At 39.7% G+C, this 26,375-nt stretch overlaps 1 protein-coding gene across 1 annotated transcript; it reads right to left on the reverse strand.

Moving 5' to 3' along the window:
• Positions 1–16,484: 16,484 nt before the first annotated feature.
• On the reverse strand, positions 16,485–17,510 carry LOC121754481. The gene is made up of 2 exons (XM_042149830.1): positions 17,024–17,510; positions 16,485–16,939 (listed from the first exon to the last, which is right to left on the reverse strand). The coding sequence occupies exons 1-2, from the start codon at positions 17,508–17,510 to the stop codon at positions 16,485–16,487; spliced, it is 942 nt and encodes a 313-aa protein (XP_042005764.1).
• Positions 17,511–26,375: the final 8,865 nt, after the last annotated feature.

Consider the following 26,375-nt stretch of genomic DNA (forward strand, 5'->3'; position numbering starts at 1 on the left):
AATTATCCCGATGTCTTGCCCCGATGCCATGCCGGGACCCCACCCGGACAGGCAAGTAGATCACGATCATCTGGAGCCCGGATCGGCACCAATATCCAAAGCACCTTTATAGAATGGCGCCAAAAGAGTTGGAGAGCTTAATATGCAAAGAGCTACTGGAATTGGGATTCATTAGACCTAGCGTGTCACCATGGGAGCACCAGTATTGTTCGTAAAGAAGAAGGATGGAACGATGAGGATGTGCATCGACTATCGGGAGCTAAACAAACTAACGCTGAAGAACAAGTATCCACTACCAAGGATAGACGACTGTGTTTGACCAACTTCGAGGGGCAGGAGTCTTCTCTAAGATGGATTTGAATCTGGGTACCATCAGCTGAGGTTCGGCGAGAAGATGTACCCAAGACAGCTTTTCGAAAAAGATATGGTCATTATGAGTTCGTTGTAATGCCTTTTGGACTGACGAAAGCCCCGGCAGTGTTCATGGACCTTATGAACCGCGTGTTCCATCCATTTCTGGATCGGTTTGTCCTGGTTTTCATCGATGACGTGCTTGTTTACTCAAAGAACGAGGAGGAGCACAAAGAGCACTTGAGAACCGTCCTAGCAACTCTAAGGGACGAGAAACTATATGCCAAGTTCAGTAAATGCGAGTTTTGGCTCAAGGAAGTAAATTTTCTTGGACATGTAGTAACTTCAGATGGAATTCGTGTAGATCCGGCCAAGGTAGAAGCGGTGCAGAGTGGAAGTCACCTTCTACACAAAACGAAATCCGAAGCTTTTTAGGACTGGCGGGCTATTATCGAAGATTCATCGAGGATTCTCGATAGCAGCAATGAGCCAATGACGAACAACTGAGAGTCAAGATGATTTGGACGCCAGAATGTGAGGCGAGCTTTCAGTTGTTGAAGGAGAAATTGACCACCGCACACCTAGCTGTGCCGAGAGAGACTGACTACGACTGTATATATAGGATGCGTCGAAGGTGGACTGGATGTGTGCTTATGCAGAAGGGAAAGTGATTATATATATGCATCGAACAATTGAACCCATATGAATATCCGACCGCATGACGGAACTGGCATGGTGTGGTACATGCTTTGAAGATCTGGAGACACCATCTTATGGAGTCCGTTGTAATATACACGGACCATAAGAGGAAAGTACTTCTTTGCAAAAAGGAGCTGAATATGCGCCAACGTAGGTGGCTCGAGTTGTCAAAAGGACTACGATTTGTGTATAAATTACCATCCGGGAAAAGCAAACGTAGTGGCCGATGCTCTTAGTAGGAAGTCTCAATCTCAGCTGGCCACCTTTCTTACTATCGAGGAGAGTTTAATCCAAGAGTTCAGTAAGATGCGCTTGGAAGTAGTGAGAATGCCCGAGACTGTGGAAGGATATAGTAGCCACGTTGGTGATGGAACCCGACTTAAGAGCCAGAATTGTAGAAGCTCAACGGCGAGATACGTTACTAGAAAAGATTCGCTCAGAAGTGAGGACGGGTGAACTCGGAAATTTTCGTGAGGCAGCGGATAATGGTCTCACATACAAGGGAAGGTTGTGTGTGCCTAAGGATGAAGGCCTGAGGATGGAAATCATGAGAGAAGCACATGAAACCCCATACGCTGCTCATCCAGGGAGCACCAAAATGTATCAAGACTTGAAAAGACAGTTTTGGTGGAACGGTATGAAAAAGCATGTTGCGGCATTTGTGGAGAGATGCCTGGCATGTCAACAAGTAAAGGCGCTACACCAACGGCCCTATGGGAAATTGCAACCCCTCGAGATTCCGGAATGGAAGTGGGAACATATTGCAATGGACTTTGTGATAGGACTGCCAAAATCCCAGCGAGGGAACACGGTGATTTGGGTGATTATAGATCGCCTCACCAAATCTGCCCATTTGTGCCGGTTCGTGCCACTTATGGATCCGATCAGTTGGCTAAGGTATATGTACGGGAAATTATACGCTTGCATGGAGTTCCAGCGACAATCACATCTGATCGTGATGCTAAATTCACTTCTAGATTTTGGACAAGCCTGCAGCGCGAGTTGGGGACTAAGTTGAATTTCAGTACAGCGTTCCACCCGCAAACCGACGGGCAGTCGGAGAGAACGATACAAGCATTGGAGGACATGCTACGAGCCGTGGTGCTAGATCGAGGCGTAGGTTGGGAAGAAGTGTTGCCCTTGGTAGAGTTCGCTTACAATAATAGTTACCAGGCGACTATCAAGATGGCCCCATATGAGGCCTTGTATGGAAAGAAGTGTAGATCGCCACTTTATTGGGATGAAGTGGGTGAGAGAAGAATTCTCGGACCAGACTCTGTAGAAGAGATGATAGAGATTGTCCGACAAATCCGTGGGAGGATCAAGGAGGCACAAGATCGACAGAAATCTTATGCGGATGTTCGAAGGACCGAGTTACAGTTCGAGGTCGGGGAAAAGGTCTTTCTGAAAGTTTCCCTTCTAAGGGAATAACTCGTTTTGGAGTGAAGGGAAAGCTGAGACCCCGATTTATTGGTCCATACGAGATTTTGGATAGAGTCGGCGTGGTAGCATACAGGTTGGCTCTACCACCAAGCTTTGGAAATGTGCACAACGTCTTCCATGTGTCACAATTGAGGAAGTACGTGTTTGACCCCACACACATCGTTCACCAAGAAGAGATGATGGTCCTAAATCCCGATCTAAGTTATGAGGAGAAGCCCGAGGCCATTTTGGATCGAAGGGTGCAAGAATTGAGGAATAAGTCAATTGTTTCGGTGAAGGTACGGTGGAGGAATCATGGAGTCGAGGAAGCAACATGGGAATTAGAAGATAAGATGAGAGAGAAGTTTCCGGAGCTGTTTGAATGATCTAGGGAAATTTCGGGACGAAATTTTTTTTTTAAGGTGGGAGGAATGTAATGTCCGTTTTTTTAATTAAGGGGTGTTTGCTTTTTGTGAATATCTTGTTTAAGATATGGTGTGGTATGTTTTATTTGTTTTACATTATTTATGGGTGTGAATTTTTAGTTTATGGTTTTTGAAAAGCAAATTAATATCCTAATTAATAAATTAAATATCTCTCTCTCTCTCTCTCTCTCTCTCTCTCTCTCTCTCGGTTCTCTCCCTCACCCCACGATCTTCTCAACCCCCCCCCACTCCCACAAAACCGATATCTTTCCCTTCCCAATCACAATCAATCATCGGTTCTCTCTTCTCCCTCACAATCTCAACACCGGTAAGCTTCCTCCCTTCTCCCTCTCGGTTTTTACCTTCTTCCATTCACTCCCTCTCATCATCTTCTTGGATTCCTCAAGGTGATACCCTCCTTCGTCGTGAATCGGAGTCGTAAGAGGAAGTAAAGCTTTTACACTACGTTGAACTATCCGGGAAAGGTAATACAAGGCCTCAACTCTCGTTTAATTCGAAAAACATGCATGTAGGACGTTTTGGGAAGGTTTAGATGCTGAATAGGTTTTGTGATTATGTGTTGTTGTCGAGCATGTTTTGTTAGTAACTGACAGTGGGTTCCGACCCCGTTTTGACTGAGCAAACGATCTCCTTTTGGTACGAAATTTTAACCGTATAAACTTGGATGTGTCTTCGGTGTGGTGTGTAAATTTCAGCTTCATTGGATGTCGTATGATTTTACTATGATTTTTGCAAGTAAACTGCGCAGTTCTGCGTGTGGTGTGTTCTGGGTGATGTTTGTGTGTGCTTTGGGTGTGTTTCTGAGTGTTGTGTTTTGTGAAGCATGTGGGTGTGTTTGGCCAAGAGATGGCTCGGGAAAATCAGTGTTTGGTTCGAGGGTTTCGTGTGTGTTGGCCGAGAGTTGTAGGGTTCGGCCTAGGGCAGTGTTGTGGAGAGTTTTGAAGGGATGACCCAGGTGTTTGGGTGTGTTTTGGGACGTAGGAGGTGTGGTGTGAATGTCGTATAGGGTTTGAGAATCGGAGGTTGGAGGAAAGTGAGTGTACACTGGACTGTGCCGAGACAGGTGCCGAGCTGTGCCGAGACAGGTGCCGAGCTGTGCCGAGACAGGTGCCGAGCTGTGCCGAGACAGGTGCCGAGCTGTGCCGAGACAGGTGCCGAGCTGTGCCGAGACAGGTGCCGAGCTGTGCCGAGACAGGTGCCGAGCTGTGCCGAGACAGGCGGCCGAGGTGCCGAGCCAGGCGGCCGAGACGGTCGGCCGAGGTGCCGAGCCAGGCGGCCGAGACACCGAGCCAGGCCGAGACGCCGATCCTTTTTCCGAGCTTTTTCCGAACCTTTTCCGAGCCAAGTGAGCCGTTGCACAGTAAGGGTATGCCAGGAGTTTGAGTGTTGTGTGTGTGTCGTGTGCGCGTTTTGAGTACGTCGTATGCGTGTCGGGTGCGTGCGGGGTGTGTTTTCGGGCGTGTCTTTGTGTGTTTGGCTTATGAGATGTTGTTAAGTGTGTGTTCGTGTAACGTGCTAGATGTTGAAGTCGTCCACGTAGGAATCATGCATTGTCGTTTAAACATCGTCTACCCTGACTCTAATCATGATTTATTTATCTTTCAAAAGGGTGATCTTTTTCGAGGAAAGTGTGGTTGAAGGGAACTGTTTTAAAAGCTAAGCAATCGAGGTGGGCTTTTCTACCCTACTAATTTTGTGGGTTATCTTTAATACGGACTCTGTTCCGGAAATGTTTATGGAGATGAACTGTTTGTCTTGCCAATTGTTTTGATTTGAAACCTATCTGAAGTGGTTTACCACATATGTTTAATCGAATTCGGGTCTGTTGGGCTGCGAACCCTCAGGCTAGTGTACACGAGACCGGGAGCCATCTGAGAGCAAGTTGGCCGGTCTAGTTGACCTGGGGTGTGGCCACGCCCCTTGTCATGGTTGGATCAGATAGTGTATGATAGTGGGGATAAGGGTGGCAATATCTGAAAATGACTGCGCAGTCGAATTTATGAAATATATTTTGTGTACTTGGGTTACTTTCTTACACTTAAAACCCCAAGGTTACACTGATGTGGCATGACAAACTATGATTTTGGCGTGTGTCCACTGAGTGCAATAAGTACTCAGCCCTGCATGTTGTTTTCTTAATGTGCAGGTTGAGCGGCGATGGGGATGACGGATGTTGAGCAGTGAAAGCCAAATGAGTGTTTTACTTGGTCTTTTGGATGGTGTCGTGTCGTCATACCCGGCATCATCTGTCTTTTGGTCTTTTCCGCTGCTTTGTAATCCGATACATTGTTTTTATTTAACTCTGTTTACATTAACTTTAGAAATGTCTTCTTAGTACAATGTTTGAAGTGAACTTCTTTTTAATAAATGCTTTTGGGTCAAATATTCCTGTTCTCCCCTTTCTTCCCCGCTTCTTTATTCCTCCCCTAGTCGCGGTCCACCGTACTTCCTATCCTTAGGAAATGCGGGCGTGACAATAATATTTCATTAGTTTGATTTGTTGGTTACTTTTACACTTTCTTATGTTGAAAATTGTTTTCAGGCCAAAGAGAACAATGGGAAACTTCCTCCATTTATGGATTTCTTTCTACAGACCCACAAGCTAAGGAACGGTGATTCACAAGGCGAGTTGTGTTCGCAGCGTGCTCAACAAATTGTAGTAAGTCTTTTCACATGTTTGGTTTGATTTCTGAAATTTTATTTGGGATTATAGTATGTGATTATCTAAATTTGTTGTCTTATGCTATGAGTATTGCTTGTAGTATTGCTTTTAAGAGTTCTTTATGGAAAGTTAGACTAATTGTGTTGTATGAGAAGCTTAGAGCTCTCATACTTAGAGCCCTCCTCATCCTTAGATTACATTGCACGTCTCTCTTATTTATCAACACACAGCTAGGTTTAGATTACATTTGTGATGAGCAATTTAGATATCAGTTTCCTACTAACAAAAAGTATATGCAAATGTCATTCCATTAAGGGGGTGTTCGATTGGCAAGATTAAATCTCATGATTAAATATGTATCATGTTTGGTTCATAAGATTGAACCCTTCAACTTAATCCTAGATGGATAGTCTCATGATAATTAGTCATAGCCTCCCCCCTCCAACTAAAATAATCTCACAACTTAATCCTAGATGGATAGTCTCATGATATTAGTCATGACAATATGGATATCAGAATACAAGTTCAGTAGCAATATGAAACTAATAATTAAAAGCTTGAGGTTAACTTTTGGCAAGTGTTTTGATAAAGTTAGGAGAAAATAGTATTCACCTGAATTCCCCAAAAGCATCTGATATTGCAGAAGTTTATATCCCACCTTCAGCACAAATGATCTATGTTAAGCATACTATGCAGATGAATTCAAATGAAAATCACACAGAAGATTGATTATTACCTGGCTTAGTAGTGATGCGAACTACTGATTTTCTCTGCATAGCCAACAATAACTTGATATGTCTCTGTGCAACAATGAGAGTCTGTGTATTACTGGTAAAAGGTGAAGCACATAGGAAATAGAAACTCACTTTCAGCAATGCATCACTGCCAGTCATAGAAACTACGAGATTGGATTGGTGTTGAATCATGGTCTATATTCATTCTGAGTTTAATCACAGATTTAATTTCTGATCTGATAAATCATATTCATTCTGAATCTGTAGCTTTATAATGTTGTACAAAATTGTCTGATATGATGAGCTTGTTGCTTGTGAGGTTCTCCCTTTGTTGTTACACATTTTGAATGTTTTTCATGTTTGTTTAATGGAAGGATGACGTTATGGCACGGGTTGAAGAACAACGGGCTGAAGGAATAGAGAACCCGGATCATGAAGCCATCTTCTTGAGCTTTTTGGGAAGGTGAAGAAGAGAAAACGAATTTATGGCACGTGGCAAGCAAGAAGCATATACTTCCCATTGGCTACTTACTCATCTGTGGGTTCTACACTCGTCAATGCTAGCCAGATCGATGAAATGGTAGAGCAACGAGTTAAAGAACATCGTGGTTAAATGCAGCTACAAATTGAAAAAGTGCAAGCCGATTCAGATCGGAAAATTGCACTAGTGCGTGAGGAAGCAGCTAGAAGGGAGCAACAGATGCGAGAGGAAGCAGCTAGGAGGGAGCAACAGATGCGAGAACGAATGATGCGCCTTTTTAATGAAAAAATGGGACAAATGAAAAATGTGTAGTTTACTGTAATTTGTAAGACAATCTTATCTTTATATATTTTTGTTAACAATCTTATCTTTTTAATGTTATTTAAGCATTGTTTAATTTTTGATATCTTCTAATTTTTATTTTTTATAAATAATTAAAATTATAGTATATATATATATATATATGTATATATATATATGGGTGCATTATAATGATAACCCCAATTTCCGTAATAACCCTATAACTAAATCTGGACCACACATTTTTAAAATCACGTGGTCTAGATTCAAACTTAGCTTTCCTTCATAAAAAAGGCGCAGAGGGTAAATATGTCATTTCGCTTATTTAATTTCGGAATTTCACTCATGATAAAATTTACGTATCCAAATTTCGCTCATTTAAATACGTAAAATCTTATTTCCTATGATATACAGATGTATGAGGTTCAGTTATACGTAAAATCTTATTTCCCATGATATACAAATTTCGCTCATTTAAATACGTAAAATCTTATTTAGGTATCATTTTATCATTTTACCAGTCAGTCAAAAGTATCATTTTATCAACACTGAGTATCTTTCTATCCGGCAAAACTATCATTATATGCAATAAACCTAACATATATCATTTTATCAGTCTGTCAAAAGTATCATTTTATCAACTCAGAGTATCATTCTATCCGGTAAAACTATCATTCTATGCAATAAACCTAACATATAACATTTTATCATTTTATCAGTCAGTCAAAAGTATCATTTTATCAACTCAGAGTATCATTCTATCCGGCAAAACTATCATTCTATGCAATAAACCTAACATATATCATTTTATCAGTCAGTCAAAAGTATCATTTTATCAACTCAGAGTATCATTCTATCCGGCAAAACTATCATTCTATGCAATAAACCTAACATATATCATTTTATCATTTTATCAGTCAGTCAAATGTATCATTTTATCAACTCAGAGTATCATTCTATCCGGCAAAACTATCATTCTATGCAATAAACCTAACATATATCATTTTATCAGTCAGTCAAAAGTATCATTTTATCAACTCAGAGTATCATTCTATCCGGCAAATCTATCATTCTATGCAATAAACCTAACATATATCATTTTATCAGTCAGTCAAAAGTATCATTTTATCAACTCAGAGTATCATTCTATCCTGCAAAACTATCATTCTATGCAATAAACCTAACATATATCATTTTATCATTCAGTCAAAAGTATCATTTTATCAACTCAGAGTATCATTCTATCCGGCAAAACTATCATTCTATGCAATAAACCTAACATATATCATTTTATCAGTCAGTCAAAAGTATCATTTTATTAACTCAGAGTATTATTCTATCCGGCAAAACTATCATTCTATGCAATAACACTTTCTAGACAAGCCACGCTTAACATATTCAAAAGAATTACCCAAATGGAAAAGCGTTGGCAAGTGACCTGACTTGAGCAGCTGTGTAGAAAAAGAGCTAATTCGATCACCTAATCTGCAGGGGAAAAAGAAAGGAGTGTGCTTCAACAAGCCCAATAGTATACCCACATTAGAGATTAATTTCCAGAGTTAAGTAAACGTTATGCAACCTATATATTTATAAAATTTATTACCATGAATTTTTCTCTCCAGAACCAACATCCTTATATCCATATACATGCTTACTTTTTAAAGAAATATAAAAAAATAATACATCTGACCTTTATATCGTCCTCTCCTTTATATCTCTCTCTCTTGATTTTCTGGGACTTACCGAAGACATAATCATATATAGATTCATTAAAATATCCAGAAATATACAATTATAGTATACATGTCATCACTCACATAGTTTTAACACATACATACTTACTAGATCTATACAGATTTATTCTTTACCAACACCAACAACCATTTAAATTCCACATTCGTATAATCTCCATTGATCTCAATGAATTTACCACATAATCAGAAATCACATATCCATTCATAAAAAATATAAAACTGATACGACCACACCTGGAATGCCCATGACGAGGTCTATGACAAGGCGTCTACACGAGGGGCTCTCGATGTTCATCCAAAAAGTCATGCTGGAGGAGGCTACAAAGATCGAGGAGCACGCGACGAGACTCGTGCTAAAAAATGAAAGCTGGGAGCTTCCACCCTGTCGGATAGATTCTGAAGCCAAGCCTCACCCGACCGGGTGCTATTTTCTGGAGATGCCAAGGCTGCTTAGTTCCACCCGACCGGGTGCCTACTCAACCACCCAGCCGGGTACCCCGTCAGAGGCAAGCAAGGGTCAGGGAGGTCCACCCGACCGGGTGACTTATCGTACCTAAAGTCCACCCGGCCGGGTGACACGTCGAAGGCATCCGGAAGTCAGGCTCTTCCACCCGACCGGGTGACTTAGCATACCTAAAGTCCACCCGGCCGGGTGACGCATCGAAGGCATCCAGGAGTCAGAATTTTCCACCCGACCGAGTGGCTTAGAGTATTAGCCCACCCGGCCGGGTACTATGTCGCTGGGCTATATTTTGTGGGCCAATTTCTATTTTTGGACCCTTAGTATAAATACCTTTTGAGGTCATTTCATTTCTTAGATTTTGCTGAATTAAAATTACTACCCTAGTGAGTTTCCTCTGTGAGGATTGTATCCAAATTCCTTCTTTGAAGGTTGCTTGTGTCTATCCTAGATTGATTCAAGTAGAGGTATGCATTAATGGAGTGTATCCATTGAGTAGTGGAGCCAAGGGGTGATACAGCTAATGAAAGTTGCCTAGGGTTGTCTCCATCTTTTTGGTTAAGGTCCTATGGTGGTAGTTCTCTTATCTCATCAATATACACATGCTTTCCTTTTCTAATCTTCCATCCATTCTAGTTTAGATTCAATTTTTATGGTTGGATCTACTTTACCCTTGTTTTTATTGAGAAATTGGAAAACAATCTCACAAAAATATCTAGATCAAACATCATAAAAGGGAATTTTCTTGGGAAATGGATCACAAAATACTTGGATCCACATCATTTGGTATCTAGAGCTTAGATACCAGAATATCATTCAAAAATTCCTTCGTTTTCCTAGATAACTGTGGGGTTTAACATCATTGCCCTATTTTGGCATAGTTGGGGAAAACCATGAAAATCATATCCAATTATTAGATCTGACTATATATGAATATTTTCCCCTAGATCTAGACTTGATAGTGAATCTCTCCACCAAAATTCATCCAATTTGGGCGTGGGGATCAATACCAAAAAATTCTTAAAGATCAGCTAAATTTTAGCGAAAGCTTCATCCCAACTTTTTTTTGGTGTGTGTGGGTTTACCTTAGGCCTAGTTTACTTGCTTTTGTATGCTTAATCATTATTACTTTTGTGTTTACTGTATTTGCTTGAGGTGTATACCTTGATTGAATTGTCCAGGCGCCACCATGGTGCAATTGGATTGAGAGTGTGTGATACTAGCCCCGCTATATTCTAAACCTACCGAGTAACATTGGTGAGTGACTTGGGGGGATACTATCATTGGGGTGAGCTAGCTTCTTAAATCTTTCTTTCTTGTTTTACCAACTTCTAGGACTATATCCTAGTTTGTTTTGACATTGTAGGTACTCGTGATACCTCCTACTACTTGTTCCAACGCAATGGGAAAGACTCACGAGGGGGAGGTAGAGAAGGGTGAGGGCACAAGTAGTACTAAACCCATAGGAGATCTATTGAGCATGATGTCCCAAATGATGGCGGATCTTAGACGTGATCTCAAGCAAGATGTCCAAGAAGAGGTGAGGAGTTCCGAAGGTTGCACACGTGCCATCCAAAACAAATTGTTTGAAAAGATCACCACCTTGAACGAAGAGCGGACGACAAGACCTCCCACTCCCATGGGCAATGCTATGCCCAATGAGGTCCCAGAGGAATTTGTTGAAGATGAGACGTATGAGGGATGACAAGTGGGGAATGTTAGAGATGTAGTTAACCACTTGGAGAATGGACGATTTAGGGGGGGGGGGATAATGGAGCCAATAGGGGTTTGGAGGAGGAAATGGGGGATATGGTCGGTTTGGGGTAGGAAATCAACATGGAGGGATGGAGCCTTATGGGGATAGACTTAGGAGGGATAGGTACTATGAGGAAGAACCCCGACCAAGGTTTGATGATCCGTCCAAGACCTTGAAACACAACCTCCCCGAATTCCATGGCAAGTTTGATCCCGAAGCCTACTTAGAGTGGGAATCTTAAGTGGATAAAATCTTTTCTCCCGACAACTATTCCCAAGGTGACAAGGTGAAGATTGCATTGGCGGAATTTAGGGGTAATGAACGATGTGTTAATGAAGAGGAGGCTAGCTAGGTTGGGGGATGTGCATTCATGGGATGAGTTGTGTCGAATCATGAAGGAATCTTTTGTGCCTAGGTCCTATTACCTCAAGCTTCGTGGGGAGCTCCAAGACCTAAGGCAAGGAACAATGAGTGTGATGGATTACTACTATGAACTTCTCGCTTTGATTAACAAGATTGGAGTGAATGAACCGGAAGAAGCCACTCAAGACCGATTCATCCATGGTCTTAACACTTCCTTAAAGCATACAGTCCAAATTGAGGCACTAAGGGGAATAACATTGGGAGAAGTACTAAGTTTTAGCGAGACATTTGAGATGCAAGGTAAAGAAGTGACGCTTAGCAAGGCAAGGATGGCCTCTAGTCAAACCAGGATGGGAGGAAACAAGTGGAGTACCCCTCCCAAGAAGATGGAGAGCTCACCTAGTACTCAAGGGAAAGCACCATACAAGGCGTCTCCAAGCCCGAGTCCCTAAGCCACCGAAAATCCCTCTTCAACAGAAAGTAGCAAGGTCCAATATTTCAAGTGTAAGGGCTTTGGGCACTATGCACGTGAGTGCCCTAACAAAAGGGTGATGGTTATCGGGCAAGATGGTAGCGTGTTTAGTGAGGATGAATGGGAAGGGGAGGAGTAAGGGAGAGAGGAAAGTGTGGATCCTCGCATGGCGTACTCTAGTGGGGAATAAGATGATGAGGGGTTGAAAGCGTTAGTGGTGCTTAGGATGTTTAATATGCAACCCGATCTTGAGGAGCACAAGGAGCAAATGTGCAATATATTCCATATGAATTTCAAGGTGGGGAGTAAAACATGTGTGGTGATAATTGATGGGAGAAGTTGTGCCAATGTGGTGACTGAACAATTGGTCTCCAAGTTGGGATTGAAAGTTGTCAAACACACCAACCTATACAAGCTTCAATGGCTAGGGGATTCCGGGGAGCTTAAAGTGAAGGCTCAATGTTTGGTTCCATTGAAGAATGGTGTATTTGAGGATGAGGTGATGTGTGACATCATCCCCATGACGACTTGCCATGTGTTATTGGGAAGACTTTGGAGTTTGATCGGAGGGGCTTACAAAAATGGGTTCAAAAATGAATATTTTTACATGGTGAATGGCTTAAAAGTTCGTTTGAAACCTCTTCTACCTCGGGATATTTTTTAGTCTCACCAACACTTGCAAAGGGAAAGGGAAAGGGAGTGCAAAAAAGACTAGTGAGTGAGGGTGAGAAGAAAGAGCCAAGTGAGTTTGGGGGGTGTTGGGAGTAGCACAAAAATACCAAAAAAGAAAATCTCAAGCACGGGGGAGAAAAGATTGCTTGATAGCTAGGACTTCTGAACTTGGGTGGGCTCTAAATTACCGTTCAACCATTCGTCTTATGGTCCGGAATGACTTGTGTTTAAATGCTAATACTCACCCTTGTCCCTTATTGATTGAGAATGTCTTGCATGATTATAAGGATGTCTTCCCGGAGGAGCTACCCAATGAGCTTCGACCCGTGCGAGGGATTGAGCACCAAATTAATTTCGTGTTGGGGTCCTCTCTTCCCAACCGGGCGGCATACAAGGCAAAACCAAAGAAAACTTAAGAGTTTCAAAGGCAAGTCCCTTGCCAAAGGTTTGATTCGAGAATCCCTATCACCTTGTGCCGTGCCCTTTATTTTGGTGCCTAAGAAGGATGGAACTTGGAGAATGTGTGTAGATTGCAGGGCCATCAATAAGATTACTATTAAGTATAGGCACCCTATACCTAGGCTAGATGACATGCTTGAAGATCTATGTGGTTCTACATGTTTGATTTGGCAAGTGGGTATCACCAAATTCGCATGAAAGAAGGGGATGAAGGGGATTAAAGAGTGGCCTACACCAAAGAATGTGAGTGAGATTAGATCCTTCCATGGTCTTGCGAGCTTTTATAGGAGGTTTGTTAGGGATTTTTCCCTTAAGGCCTCTCCTTTGAACCATCTTGTGAAAGAGAATGTGGATTTTAAGTGGGGGGATGAACAAGAAAGAGCTTTTCATACTTTGAAAAATGACATTACTCATGCCCCTTTAACTCTTCCCAACTTAAAACATACCTCACTTTCTTTGGTTGAGCGTGATGCTTTGGATGTTGAGCCTTCGTGACACTTCTAGTCTAAAGTTCACTAATCTAGACTTAAGGTAAAAGAAGACTCTCGGACCAGAGCAAAAGAACGAAGCTATGGTACCATTTTGTCACGGCAGCCCTTACTAAGGATAGTGAAGACAAGGAAAATGTGACGAGGGGAGGGACTAAGGAGCAGGGAAGAAATGGGGGACACAATAAAAGTTGACACTTAATGCAAAAATTTGATTAACTTCCAAAAGGGAAAATAATTTAGTCTACAAAAACATTTTAGTTTATCAAAAGTAAGCAGCGGAATAAAGTCTCAAAGTATTTGACACAATAAAGTCATACGAAGTAAAGTAAACTCTTGTGACATCCGTTTTCAAAAGTAGCAGCGGAAATAAGTTATCAAAGAGAGTCATAGGATGACGCCTATGTATGAAGACACAACGCATCCAAATTTCCTAAGCCTACTTAACATCCATCGCAACACCCCGCTCAACCTGCACATAAAGAAAACATATGCAGGGCTGAGTATTTGATATACTCAGTGAACACACGCCAAAATATTTGATAAAAGTCATGTCATCCATACCATAGTGAACTCGAGTTTTAACATTTTAGAAAAGAAGTATCATCGAGTATCACAAAAACATTTTCATAGAGTGGCCAGTCAAAACAATCTCCACACGTTCTCCTTAATCAATCAATCACATCCTCTTACCATAGTGCGACAAAAGTGTGGCCACACTATTCGCCCACGAGACCGGCCGACTAGCAAGGATGGCTCCCGATCCCACCTGTGTACACAACCTGATAGGGTTTGCGGCCCTACTCAGACCCGAATTCATTTCACACATAGCCCTATAGCCTAACGGAGCAAGCTCAAACGAACTAGGCATCAGACAACAATCTCAACATCAAACAATCACAGCCCTATAGCCTAACGGCGCAAGCTCAAACGAACTAGGCATCAGGAAACAATCTCAACATCGAAAACAATCATGGCATGACATAACATTTTAAACCACCCTTATAACACCGTATCATACTTTTTGAAAGTGTAAAAGAGTTTAGTAAAAGAAAGCCCACCTCGCTTGCTTAGACAACACAATACACAACTCAAAAGCAACCTTCGTTCCTTGTGCTCACGTACGCCCAACAACCCTTGTCAATATCACCAAACAATCAGGTTTTCCATTATTACAATAATCATGCATGTCCTATCGTTCCTTTCATCGTTAGATTGTCCATCCCCAAACGTTCATCAACAAAAATGAAATGAACACTCAAGCATACATCAACGTGTAACACATAGCCACATCTAGGATACATTTCTTATTCACACATGTATCATTTATTCACTCAAAACTTGACAACAAGTATTATTTTAACATGACAGAAATCTGGCAGAACTGCACAGTCGTTTTGTAAAAATTATTAAAATTCCATCTGACCTCTGTTGGGGCTGAAATTTTTCACAACACAGTAGACACATCAAGGATCATCTAGTTAAAATTTCACATCAAAATAACATCTTTAGGTCGGTCAAATCAAAAATGAAACTCATTAGACGAGAATACAAATTCTGACAGAACTGCGCAATTAATTTTAAAAATTCATTTAAAATTCATATTTGGTCAAAAGAGGCTGAAATTTATACACAACACAGAAGACATCTCAAGTTTACTCAGTTATAAATTCGTGCCAAAATAAGATCGTTTGGTCGGTCAAACACACACCGGAATCTACTATCCGAACACCACAGTTTTTATGCTTCACAAATTCGAATTAGGGTTTATCTATCATTCATCAACACATACATATTCATGCTTTCAACACATATTCACGCTTCAAAAACGACATCACAACCAAGTTCTCATATATTCACATATCATTTACCAACGAATCATCCACAACCTCACACATACACATACATAAACACATATCCACATACTTTCTCATGCAAAACATCAATCCCAACCGATGAATTTTTAGATCTATGATTTCTACACTCACTATATGCATGAGGGAATCAAGAAACATGGGTTCAATGGAAAGGATGAGAAAGAGAATTCAAATATACCTTTCTTGTTAAAAAACAATCGGTAGGAAAGATAATTGATGCGATTCTTCGATGAATCTTGAATTTCCAACTCCAAATTGATGCAAGAACAAAGGATTGGTGAAGATTTGGTGGAGAAGGAGAGCAAGAGAGGAAAAAAAACATGTGGGAGGAGAGAAGAGAGGGAGGCGAAAAATATGAGGGCTAGGGTTAGGGTTCTTTTAATTTATAGTCTAGGATAAATCCCACAATAAAATAATTAAATTATGGGGGAATAAAATAAAATCCCACAATTAAAAATGAAAGTAGGCGTGTGGAATGAGAGAGATCAAGGAAAAAAAATACTTAAATCCTCAAATCAAATAGTAATAGGATTTAAATTTGGCAAGATATGGTAAGATTTAATTGGATTTTAAATCAAGGAAGGAGACAAACAAAATACCAATTAAATCCACAAAATAATTCCTTCTCCTAATTACTAGGAGATTTCAAAAATCTCAAGGGATGGCATAATTTGGTTTGAATTTAATTTGGATAAATCTCCCAAAGCAATTAATTAAATCCGAGAAGAAAATATTGTTTCCAATAAATAGGAGGGCCGAAAATTTCAATAGAATGGCTAGAACAATTATGCATGATCCCACTTAATTTAATTCACACATTGGAAGCTTAATCACATTAACTCACTTAACCCACAACAACTAATTTCACATAACTAACTCAAACACATAGAGACTCAATTTCCACAAAAGAAATTCTTATTCAACATCCACATAAATTAAAAATTTAATAATAAGCCATCAAATAAAAATAATTATAAAAAAGTCAAAAAAATTTCGGGGTGCTACATCCTTTCCCTCTTAACTGAAATTTCGTCCCGAAATTTGGTCGTCTCATAAAAAGAAATCGGGGTACTTCTCTTTCATCCCTATCAGTCCTTGTCGGTTTGCTGCTCCTGCCCTTCATTTCCTTTCAGTGCATACGCCCTCGCTTGCTGTGGGGCCACCTGTTGAATGAGTTGTGGTTGTTGCTGTTGTTCCCCATGTCCCTGCCTGTTCCACATTCCTCCTTTGTTGTTATTCGGGCACTCTCGATACATGTGTCCATTTCCACCACAAGTGAAGCATCGGATGCCTCCAGCTCTACACTCGCCAAAGTGGTACTTGGAGCACCGGTTGCAGTGAGGTGCCTTCTGTTGATTCCCTCTCGGCTGTGGCATGGCTTGTCGGTCATAGTCCTGTGTCTGACGGGAAGTAGAATGGTATCGCTTGTTGTCATAAGGAGCTCGGTTGTCTTCCCACTTCCCCTTGTCTCGATAGTTCGGTTGAGGTGTTGGTGGTGTAGGATTCGCTGTCGTCTCGTCTTTAGGCAGTGCTTCTACCACATCTAAAGCGCAACTCAAAATTTCAGAGTAAGGGATTCCTCTGCGGCTGGCCACGGCTACCCTTATCTCGTGTCAAAGGCCAGAACGGAATTTTGCGGCCATCTTCTCATCGGTGTCCACTAACTCGGGTGCATATCGGGTCATTTCACAAAGAGCACGGTCGTACTCCGTCACCGTCATGTTTCCTTGTTTCAGGGTGTGGAACTCCACTATCTTTGCCCGTCTATAGCTCATGGGAATGTACTTGTCGTACACCTCTTCCTTGAATTCTTCCCATGTGAGCGCCTCACGGCGAGCAGGGTTCATAGTTTTTCGTTTAGTTTCCGACCAAAAATCGGCAGGCCCAGCCAGTTGATAAGTCATGCAAGCCAGACGTTCCCTATCGGTGCATCCCATGAAATCGAATATACGCTCGAGGTCACGTATCCAAGCCTCTGCATTCGGGGGCTCTCCCAGTCTGTCAAACTTTGGAGGATTTTCCTTTCGGAAGGCCTTAATGTATTCTCTCTCTTGAGGTTGAGGTGGGGGTGGAGGTGGAGGCGGGGGTGTTAGGATTAGTATACTGGAAAGCATGTTTCGAGCGAGTTCGCATGAATAGAATCTTGCTTGTGTACGGAAAAACTCTACAATCAACTTTTGACCCGATTTAGTATTATTCGAGCATTTCGCACGAATAGAATCAGTAAATTATTACATTGTGTTTGCTTGTGCATTTATAAGATATTTTATAAACATTTAAATGCATAAGAAGTAAACGAAGCCTAAGTCTTTTGCTTAGTAGACTGGTTGTGGGCGTCGTCCACTTTAAGGTAACAACAGTCGGTTCTATGCAATGCTTTGCAAAAGAAAAAGAAGAATTTCACAACCTAGATAAGCTTTGGCTACCTATCGTGAAAGGTTGCAATGTCAGTCCGATTATTTCTAAGCCTTATTGAAATAAGATGACGTTGGTGTGGTATAGCACTGAATGGATCTAACAGCAACACTGTCTTTATGATATCTATTGAAAGACGAGGTCTTGATAAATATCTATTTCATAATCAATGTACGTTAGCATTGAGCATACGATATTGAGTATCTACTACTTTGACTTACCAAAGGTGCGGGTTTTTCGTCACCCAACGATCCAGGTATATTGGGTAGTAGTGATCATTATCTAGCGGTGCTAGGATTGCTATTATGTTGAATCGTGCGCGAGGTGAGTCTCGTTTGATAATGTCCTCAAGAGGAGCTTGAACAAGGTTTTATTATTCGGAAACTGGCCAGTTGGAGTTTTATTACTCTATGAATAATAAATAAGTGTTTCTTGCTAAGTCCACTCTTGGAATTAATAAGATGTTAATTAATTAAGTCCATAGCAGACTTTAATTAATTAATGGATATTTATATCTTAAGCACGGGAAATAAATAATAAACAAAATGGAAACCCGAATTACTTGTAATTTTGGATTTGGATGGGGAGTTCAATATTATTTCTGTAGTGGCTGCTCGTAATATTCCAATATAAGCTTGTATTAAATTGTGAGTTCAATTTAATTAGTAAAAAGCTAATTGGGGGAGGCCATATCCAAAACCTTCCATAGATACCTGACTGAATATGAACTATTATAAATAGGAGAATAAATGAGACAGAAAATATACAATTAATTGTCATGAAAATTTCGCCCTCTCTAATTTTAGAAGGGACGAAAATTTCAAAAAGATTTTCTCCTCCGTGAGATTTTCAGCTCCTCCTCCGTGAGAAATTTCTGTCTTCTTTATTCAAGTCCCAGTGTTTCGATAAGATCAGTCTACCCTGATGTCGGAATAGATTTCGGGACACCTGTTAGAAGATCTGTGGTCTAGTATTGAAGATCATCGTGGAGAAGGCGCGAACAATTGACGATTCTTTGGAGAATCAACGAGGTAAATTGGCTAACTCCGTAGCAAGCATGGTTTAGGGATTTTTTTGTGCTAAAGCATGTTTGAAATTCAAGTTATGAGCATGATACATGTGATAATTACGCGAATAGAATTTGTCTAAATAATCTGCAAAATAGATCCGTATATGTGATCCGTTAGAACGCATGCTTCCGCTGCCAACCCTTTCAATTGGTATAAGAGCCAGGTTTTGGCTCTGATTATTTGGATTTAAATTTCGTGAAATACATGTATGCATGTATTATTTGATTTCGAAGTTTGTTCTTGGTGTTTTGTTTAATTTATTTACATGATGAACTCAAGAACTATCAAATCAAAGAACTTGAATTACTCGATCGTACGAGTCGTGCGATCCATCGGTGCGAGCACCGAGACGGATCGCACCACGCGCAATCGAGGTAGGGATGTCGAACAGTGGGAGCCGGGGAGCCACGATCACTGGGCGACGCGCAGACAAGCGAGGGCTCGCGCGCACCGCCGGCAGAGACAGCAAGCCACAGACGCACCCGCGTCGAGATCGACGCATGAAGCTGGCGAGGTACGGTGGTTTGTCCGAGAACCACCGAGACACCTGGCACCGAGAGCTCCAACCCTAGGCGGAAGGACCGAGACGGGCGGTCGGAGCTGGCCGAGAGCAGGCGCGCCTCCGTGCGCACTGCTGGCCGAGAGCTCGCGCCACCCGACGGCTTGGATGGCCTAGACGGGCGTCACGACGCTGGCCGAGAGGCGCGTGCCGCCGCGTGCGCTCCTGGCTGAGAAGCATCGACACTCGTTGCAACACGAAGCCGAGACGGGCGCTCGCCGCTGGCCGAGAGGAGCCGCGCCTACGCGCACGCTCCTGGTCGAGACGCTGGCGACTCCCGACGAGCCGGTGGCCGAGACGCTGGCACGCCACCTGCGCGCCGGTGGCCGAGACGCCGTGTGCGTCGTATTCCGACGAAGAACTCGTCGGATTTTCATCGTTCATCGTTCGTGCAAACCTCGTACGATGAGATAACGATGAAGGATTATTTTAATGATTATATAATTATTTTATTAAAAGATATCATTAAAATATTATTATTTAATGGAAATAAAATCTTTTAGCAAGATTTCCCTAGATTCTTGGATTTTATTTTGGAAAATATTCAAGATGAATTTGAAAATAAGATTTGAATATATCTTTTATGGATTTTAATATCAAATCACGGATTAATTAGATTCTTTCCTTATTCATTGGATTTATATGGATTTTATTCCTAGATGAATCCTAGTTATATTTGGAAAATAATAATCTAAATTTTATCTATATCCTATGAATTTATATGGATTTATTCCTAGACAAATCCTAGTTGGATTTAGATAATAATAATATTATTTTATTCTTATCCTATGAATTTAAATGAATTTATTCATAGATAAATTCTAGATGGATTTGGATAGTGATAATATAATATTTTATTCTTATCTTATAGATTTATATGGATTTGTTCCTAGATAAATCTTAGATGGATTCGAATAATTATAATATAATATTATCTAATTCTATGAATTTATATGGATTTACTCCAAGAATAAATCCTAGATGGATTAGGATTAATATTAATATTAATTTATTTTATCCTATGGATTTGAATAGATTTAAGACAAATCGTAGATGGATTAAAATAAGTATTAATCCATGATTATCCTTATCTTTTGGATTTATATCCTAGATAGATTAGGATAAAGATAATATATAAGAAAATCCGTATTTAATTGGATTTAGATAAATTAATTTATCAAAGAAATCCTAAGTAATATTTGATATATTCTAGATGTCTATTCTAAATAGAATTAAGATTTGTATAAATATTGGTTGATTGGATTTTATTTTGTCGTATGGATTATGATGGAATCGTTTCTATCTAGTAATATCCTAGAACGATTTAAATAATGATAATCCTATATCAACGTTATCTTGAATTGAAGGATTTGATTTTATCGAATTAAAATCTAGAATGATCCTAAATGGATCTAGATAGTAAACACTATCTTGATAAATCCTAAATGAATTTGGATAATAATTAACCAAGATAAAACATAATATTTAATTGATTCTCCCTTGACTAGATTAAATAATTGTCATTAATTATCCAGTGTGTTTAAATGTCATGCATTAAATGGATTTATCTGTTTATTTGGTGTTTATCTATTTTAAGTGGATTATCTGCCTTATATGCTTATGTGATAATTATGCAAAAACCATATAAAATATCTAAGCGATAATTACAACAAGTGCGTTGTATATGGTCTCCATCAATTGGTTTGCAATTTATGAAGCTTTTTTCTAATATTATCGCCATCTGCTCTGTGGGGACAATAATCCTAAGAAATAGCGAGTTCATGAGGGCGGACTTCTCAAAAATAAATAGTATGCACTAGAATGTGGTTTCCAATATTATCGCCACCTGCTCCGTGGGGACAATAATCCTAAGAAACTGCGAGATTCAGAAGTTCACACAGGATTTATGAGATAGCTTGATCTTCTTAGCAGCACATGAGCATTGTTATGGGAGTGTGTTGTAGAAATGAGACTTTGTAATGCTAAATTCGGTGGTCTTGCTTAGGCAACATTAGGCGGTCATGCCACACTTGTGGTCTCTGGACTATTCGTCGATGATTGTGACCAGTAAAAATGTAAGATTTTAATGCGTATTGACCTCCTCTGGAGGATATAAATTTTAATTTTACAGTTGCAAGATACATAATCGTTTTGTGGTTATTTGCGATTATGTATTGAGCATAAGTATGTGATAATAAGTTTATTTGCCAAATCTTCATTATGTCATTCAATATCTTGTCTGCGATCCTTAAAGAAATAAACTCGAATGCCAAAATTATGTAGACTGGAAAAGTAAATGGATAAGATTCTCATCGCTAAAACTGGGAGTTAATACTCACTGATTCATGTCCTCCATTTCCTCGGCATAATTCCACGAAGATTGTTCGAGAATGCATTTTGCATGTACTTGACAAGTTCTTTAAGGAATACGGTCAAGCTATTTTCTTTTAAGTAGCATGACAAGTCTTGGTTAGTGACGATGAAAGATGGATATCAATAGAATCTGTCAAGATGATTCGATTGGAATATCCTAGGGACAGAATCTTTTGAGGAATCTTTTGATCACTCAAATAGTTTTCTGACTCAAGTCATCGTCTAAAGTAATAAGAAATGACTACAAGAAGGTTTAACTGAAAAGTAGAAAACCCTCAGAATATTAGTTGTTATATTACTTTTAGAGGAAAGTAACATGATAGATGACGAATTCATAAAGGTTGCATTTTTCCTAAGTCCTAGTTCATTTGAACAAAAGACTAGATATAAAAATGAGAGAGCCTGAATTGTCATCAAAGTTTGTTTAAAGCGAGTGGAGATGCTTAGTAAGTTGGATTGACCTCTTTTAGAGAAGGACAATGACTTACATAACAATGCAACTTCTAAGTAAGAGATCTTGATCCAGTTAGGTTTCTGTTCCAGTGGAAGCTGTTAATGCTCAATTATTGTTTTATGGTTGATGTTTAAGGCATCATAGTATTGAAACAATATAGATGCAACAAGATTGAGTATTAAACAACACATCAACTTCTTAAACAATGAATGATGAAGTATTTATGGCTTTTAGTCTTAAGGCCAAGAAAATACTTGGTTATTGTTCAAACTGATCTAGACTATCAAGATTTTAACAATTTGTTAAATAGCTTGAAAGTCGAGAATGCCTATTCGATGCACTATGAGTTAGAATCATTTGATTCAGAATACTTATATAAGTGCAACAAGTCTCAATGGTTTACACCAATGAGGAGACGAGCAAAGCGTTATGATCAGTAGTGGGAGTCTAATCTCCATTAACGAATCCAAGCATTCTTTCAAAGAATGGGATAGTTATGTAAGAAGGAATCGAAGTCTTTCTAAGACAAGTTTGATCAAATGATGAGTTGTACTCATGAAAATCTTATCATTGATGGGACAAGCGTTAAATATAACAGATACACCTTAAAGAAACTACCATCATCAGTGCCTTCTACAAAACACGAGTTGTGGACTAGAGCGTCTCTAGTCTAGCACATCTCAAGGTGTAATGTTGTTCCAATGCATGTTGGAAAGGTATCCAAGTAATTGGAGTTGACTACTGATCAGGCATGTTTTAAGGTTTTCCCAAATGGTGTAAGGTTATAAGTTCTGTAATCTTCAAAGATTGAATTCTTGTATGAAGATCAAGAAAGGAACTAAAAGCCTAACAGTGTGATAACTCTCAGTACAAAGAGAGATATCGAATTTTCCACGTTACCAAGGACTAATACCATTAGAAGCTTATGCACTAATAAAATCAACTTCAACACCTAAGATTGTTAGAACCATGTCGTAGTGGGAGCGTTCCTAGGAACATAACAAGTTCTTGGGTCTAGGAGTGTCGCAAGACTCGGTCTTAGATTAACTTGAACATAATCCCTTTAACTACAATGTAGAATTGGTTCGTTTGGATATTCATCCTTGGAAATGTGGTAGATTCCAAACTACAATCTTAGGTAGACAACATATTTTACAAGACTTGCAATACTGCCTACAGGTTGTGTCAGTCAGTGGGAGCTAGTACATTTCAAGTGTAAATGTGGATCTCAAATGGCTAGTCAATGACAATGGGCTATTCCCAAAGAGAAATATCATATTCTCGCTGTTGTTGTGCCAAGATTTATTTGATCCTCATGTCTATCAGCACTTACATAATTAGAATGTATGTATCATGATTGTCATGACAACTTTCTATTAATAAAAGTCTTGTAGAAATCATCTACATGGAACATCCTAATAGGTATGTAATAGAGGGCAAGAAACACATGATTGGAAGCTTATGAAGACCTTTGTGGTCTTAGGCACGCATCTAAATCAGAGTATGTGTTTTAGCTAGATTGTCAAGTGTTTGGAATTTGACATGTGCCCTTAAATGTGTTGTGAGGACAAGGAAGTTGAAAGTGCATTAAATATGGTATTATTGGTACTCTACGATGATGAAATCTATAAAAGTTGCAAACAACTAAGATTGGCATCTAGCGTAGGAAACTGGTTGTCTACCCAGTTTAAGATAAAGGATTTAAGAGAAACTAATTATATTCTAAGCATCTAATTCTTTGAGATTGCTAGAAAGAATGTTGAGATTCTCTTAGGAATCCCATATCTATACATTGCTTGGAACATTTTAGCATTAGAAATTCCATGAAAAGGTTTTTACCATTCAAGATGGAATTTTCTTGTCTCTAGTCAAGTGTCGTTTAACACTTAGTGAGAACAAGAATTATGAGACTGGTTCTGCAGATAGATGTCTCATGTATGCTATGATGTGTACTAAGTTTGATATTGGTTGTGCTTTTGCATAGAAGTATATATCATATTAACCATGGCAAAGGACTTTGATTGAGGTAATGGATATACCATAGTACTTGAGAAAGACTAATCTCTATATTCTAGTTTACCAGTCATTCATGTAATGTCCTTGGGGTTACACTGACTAAGTCTTATGACTAATCAATGATCGAGTAAGTCATCCTCATTATATGTGTTTACAGTAGGAGTATACTCCTAGAAGCTTTGATCGTAAGTTTGAGTATGCCTGTGAGTATTTTTACTCTAGCAAAGGCTAACTCAAGGGAACACGAGATCATAAGCTAAGCAATCACATAGAGAGATGAAATTAATTAAAGATCAAGTACGCAGCAAAGACATAGTGGTGGAAAAGATATTATCAGAGAACAACCAAGCAGATTTTTCACAGAAATTGCCTTTGTGGCAACATGATTCAAACATGATGTGAAATTAATGGTAGTTCGATATATCTAGCTCCAAGACCTGCTTTGTGTATAAGTGGGAGAGTTTTTGGCAGTGGGTATACTCGAAAGCATGTTTTGAGTATAAGTGGGAGATTGTTAGGTTTAGTTTACTAGAAAGCATGTTTCAAGCGAGTTCGCACGAATAGAATCTTGCTTGTGTACGGAAAAATTATACAATCAATTTTTGACCCGATTTAGTATTATTCGAGCATTTCGCACGAATAGAATCAATAAATTATTACATTGTGTTTGCTTGTGCGTTTATAAGATATTTTATAAACATTTAAATGCATAAGAAGTAAACGAAGCCTAAGTCTTTTTCTTAGTAGACTGGTTGTGGGCGTCGTCCACTTTAAGGTAACTACAGTCGGTTCTATGCAATGCTTTGCAAAAGAAAAAGAAGAATTTCACAACCTAGATAGGCTTTGGCTACCTATCATGAAAGGTTGCAATGTCAGTCCGATTATTTCTAAGCCTTATTGAAATAAGATGACGTTGGTGTGGAATAGCACTGAATGGATCTAACAGCAAGACTGTCTTTATGCTATCTACTGAAAGACGAGGTCTTGATAAATATCTATTTCTTAATCAATGTACGTTAACATTGAGCATACGATATTGAGTATCTACTACTTTGACTTACCAAAGGTGCGGGTTTTTCGTCACCCAACGATCCAGGTATATTGGGTAGTAGTGATCATTATCTAGCGGTGCTAGGATTGCTATTATGTTGAATGGTGCGCGAGGTGAGTCTCGTTTGATAATGTCCTCAAGAGGAGCTTGAACAAGGTTTTATTATTCTGAAACTGGCCAGTTGGAGTTTTATTACTCTATGAATAATAAATAAGTGTTACTTGCTAAGTCCACTCTTGGAATTAATAAGATGTTAATTAATTAAGTCCATAGCAGACTTTAATTAATTAATGGATATTTATATCTTAAGCACGGGAAATAAATAATAAACAAAATGGAAACCCGAATTACTTGTAATTTTGGATTTGGATGGGGAGTTCAATATTATTTCTGTAGTGGCTGCTCGTAATATTCCAATATAAGCTTGTATTAAATTGTGAGTTCAATTTAATTAGTAAAAAGCTAATTGGGGGAGCCCATATCCAAAACCTTCCATAGATCCCTGACTGGGCACAATATGAACTATTATAAATAGGAGAATAAAGGAGACATAAGATATATAATTAATTGTCATGAAAATTTCGCCCACTCGAATTTTAGAGGGGACGAAAATTTCAAAAAGATTTTATCCTCCGTGAGATTTTCAGCACCTCCTCCGTGAGAAATTTCTGTCTTCTTTATTCAAGTCCTAGTCTTTTGATAAGATCAGTCCACCTTGATGTCGCAATAGAGTTCGGGACACCAGTCAGAAGATCCGTGGTCTAGTATTGAAGATCATCGTGGAGAAGGCGCGAGCAATCGACGATTCTTTGGAGAAAGGGTTGATTCCCGACACTTCCCTCGGACTGTTCCTCCACATTGTTCTTTCCACTGCTGGGGCGACACTTCGTCTGCGTCTCCACATTGGTTGCATCTCTGATCCAAAACACATGTTAGAATCATTGTTAGTATTCGTTGTTATCAGAATCATAACTTCCTTGCATTCGTCGCACTCTGACACTATATTGAGTGCCCTTGTGTGCGGGTTGTTTTATCCGTGCC

This window comes from Salvia splendens, chromosome 11 (assembly GCF_004379255.2).
Source record: "Salvia splendens isolate huo1 chromosome 11, SspV2, whole genome shotgun sequence".
NCBI classification, from domain to species: Eukaryota; Viridiplantae; Streptophyta; class Magnoliopsida; order Lamiales; family Lamiaceae; genus Salvia; species Salvia splendens.

Coding starts and splice junctions, on each gene's coding strand:
- LOC121754481 (XM_042149830.1), bottom strand. CDS start 17,510: ATGCTTTCCAGTATACTAATCCTAACACCCCCGCCTCCACCTCCACCC. Junction 16,940..17,023: donor GAAGATGGCCGCAAAATTCC/GTTCTGGCCTTT, acceptor GTTGCGCTTTAG/ATGTGGTAGAAGCACTGCCT.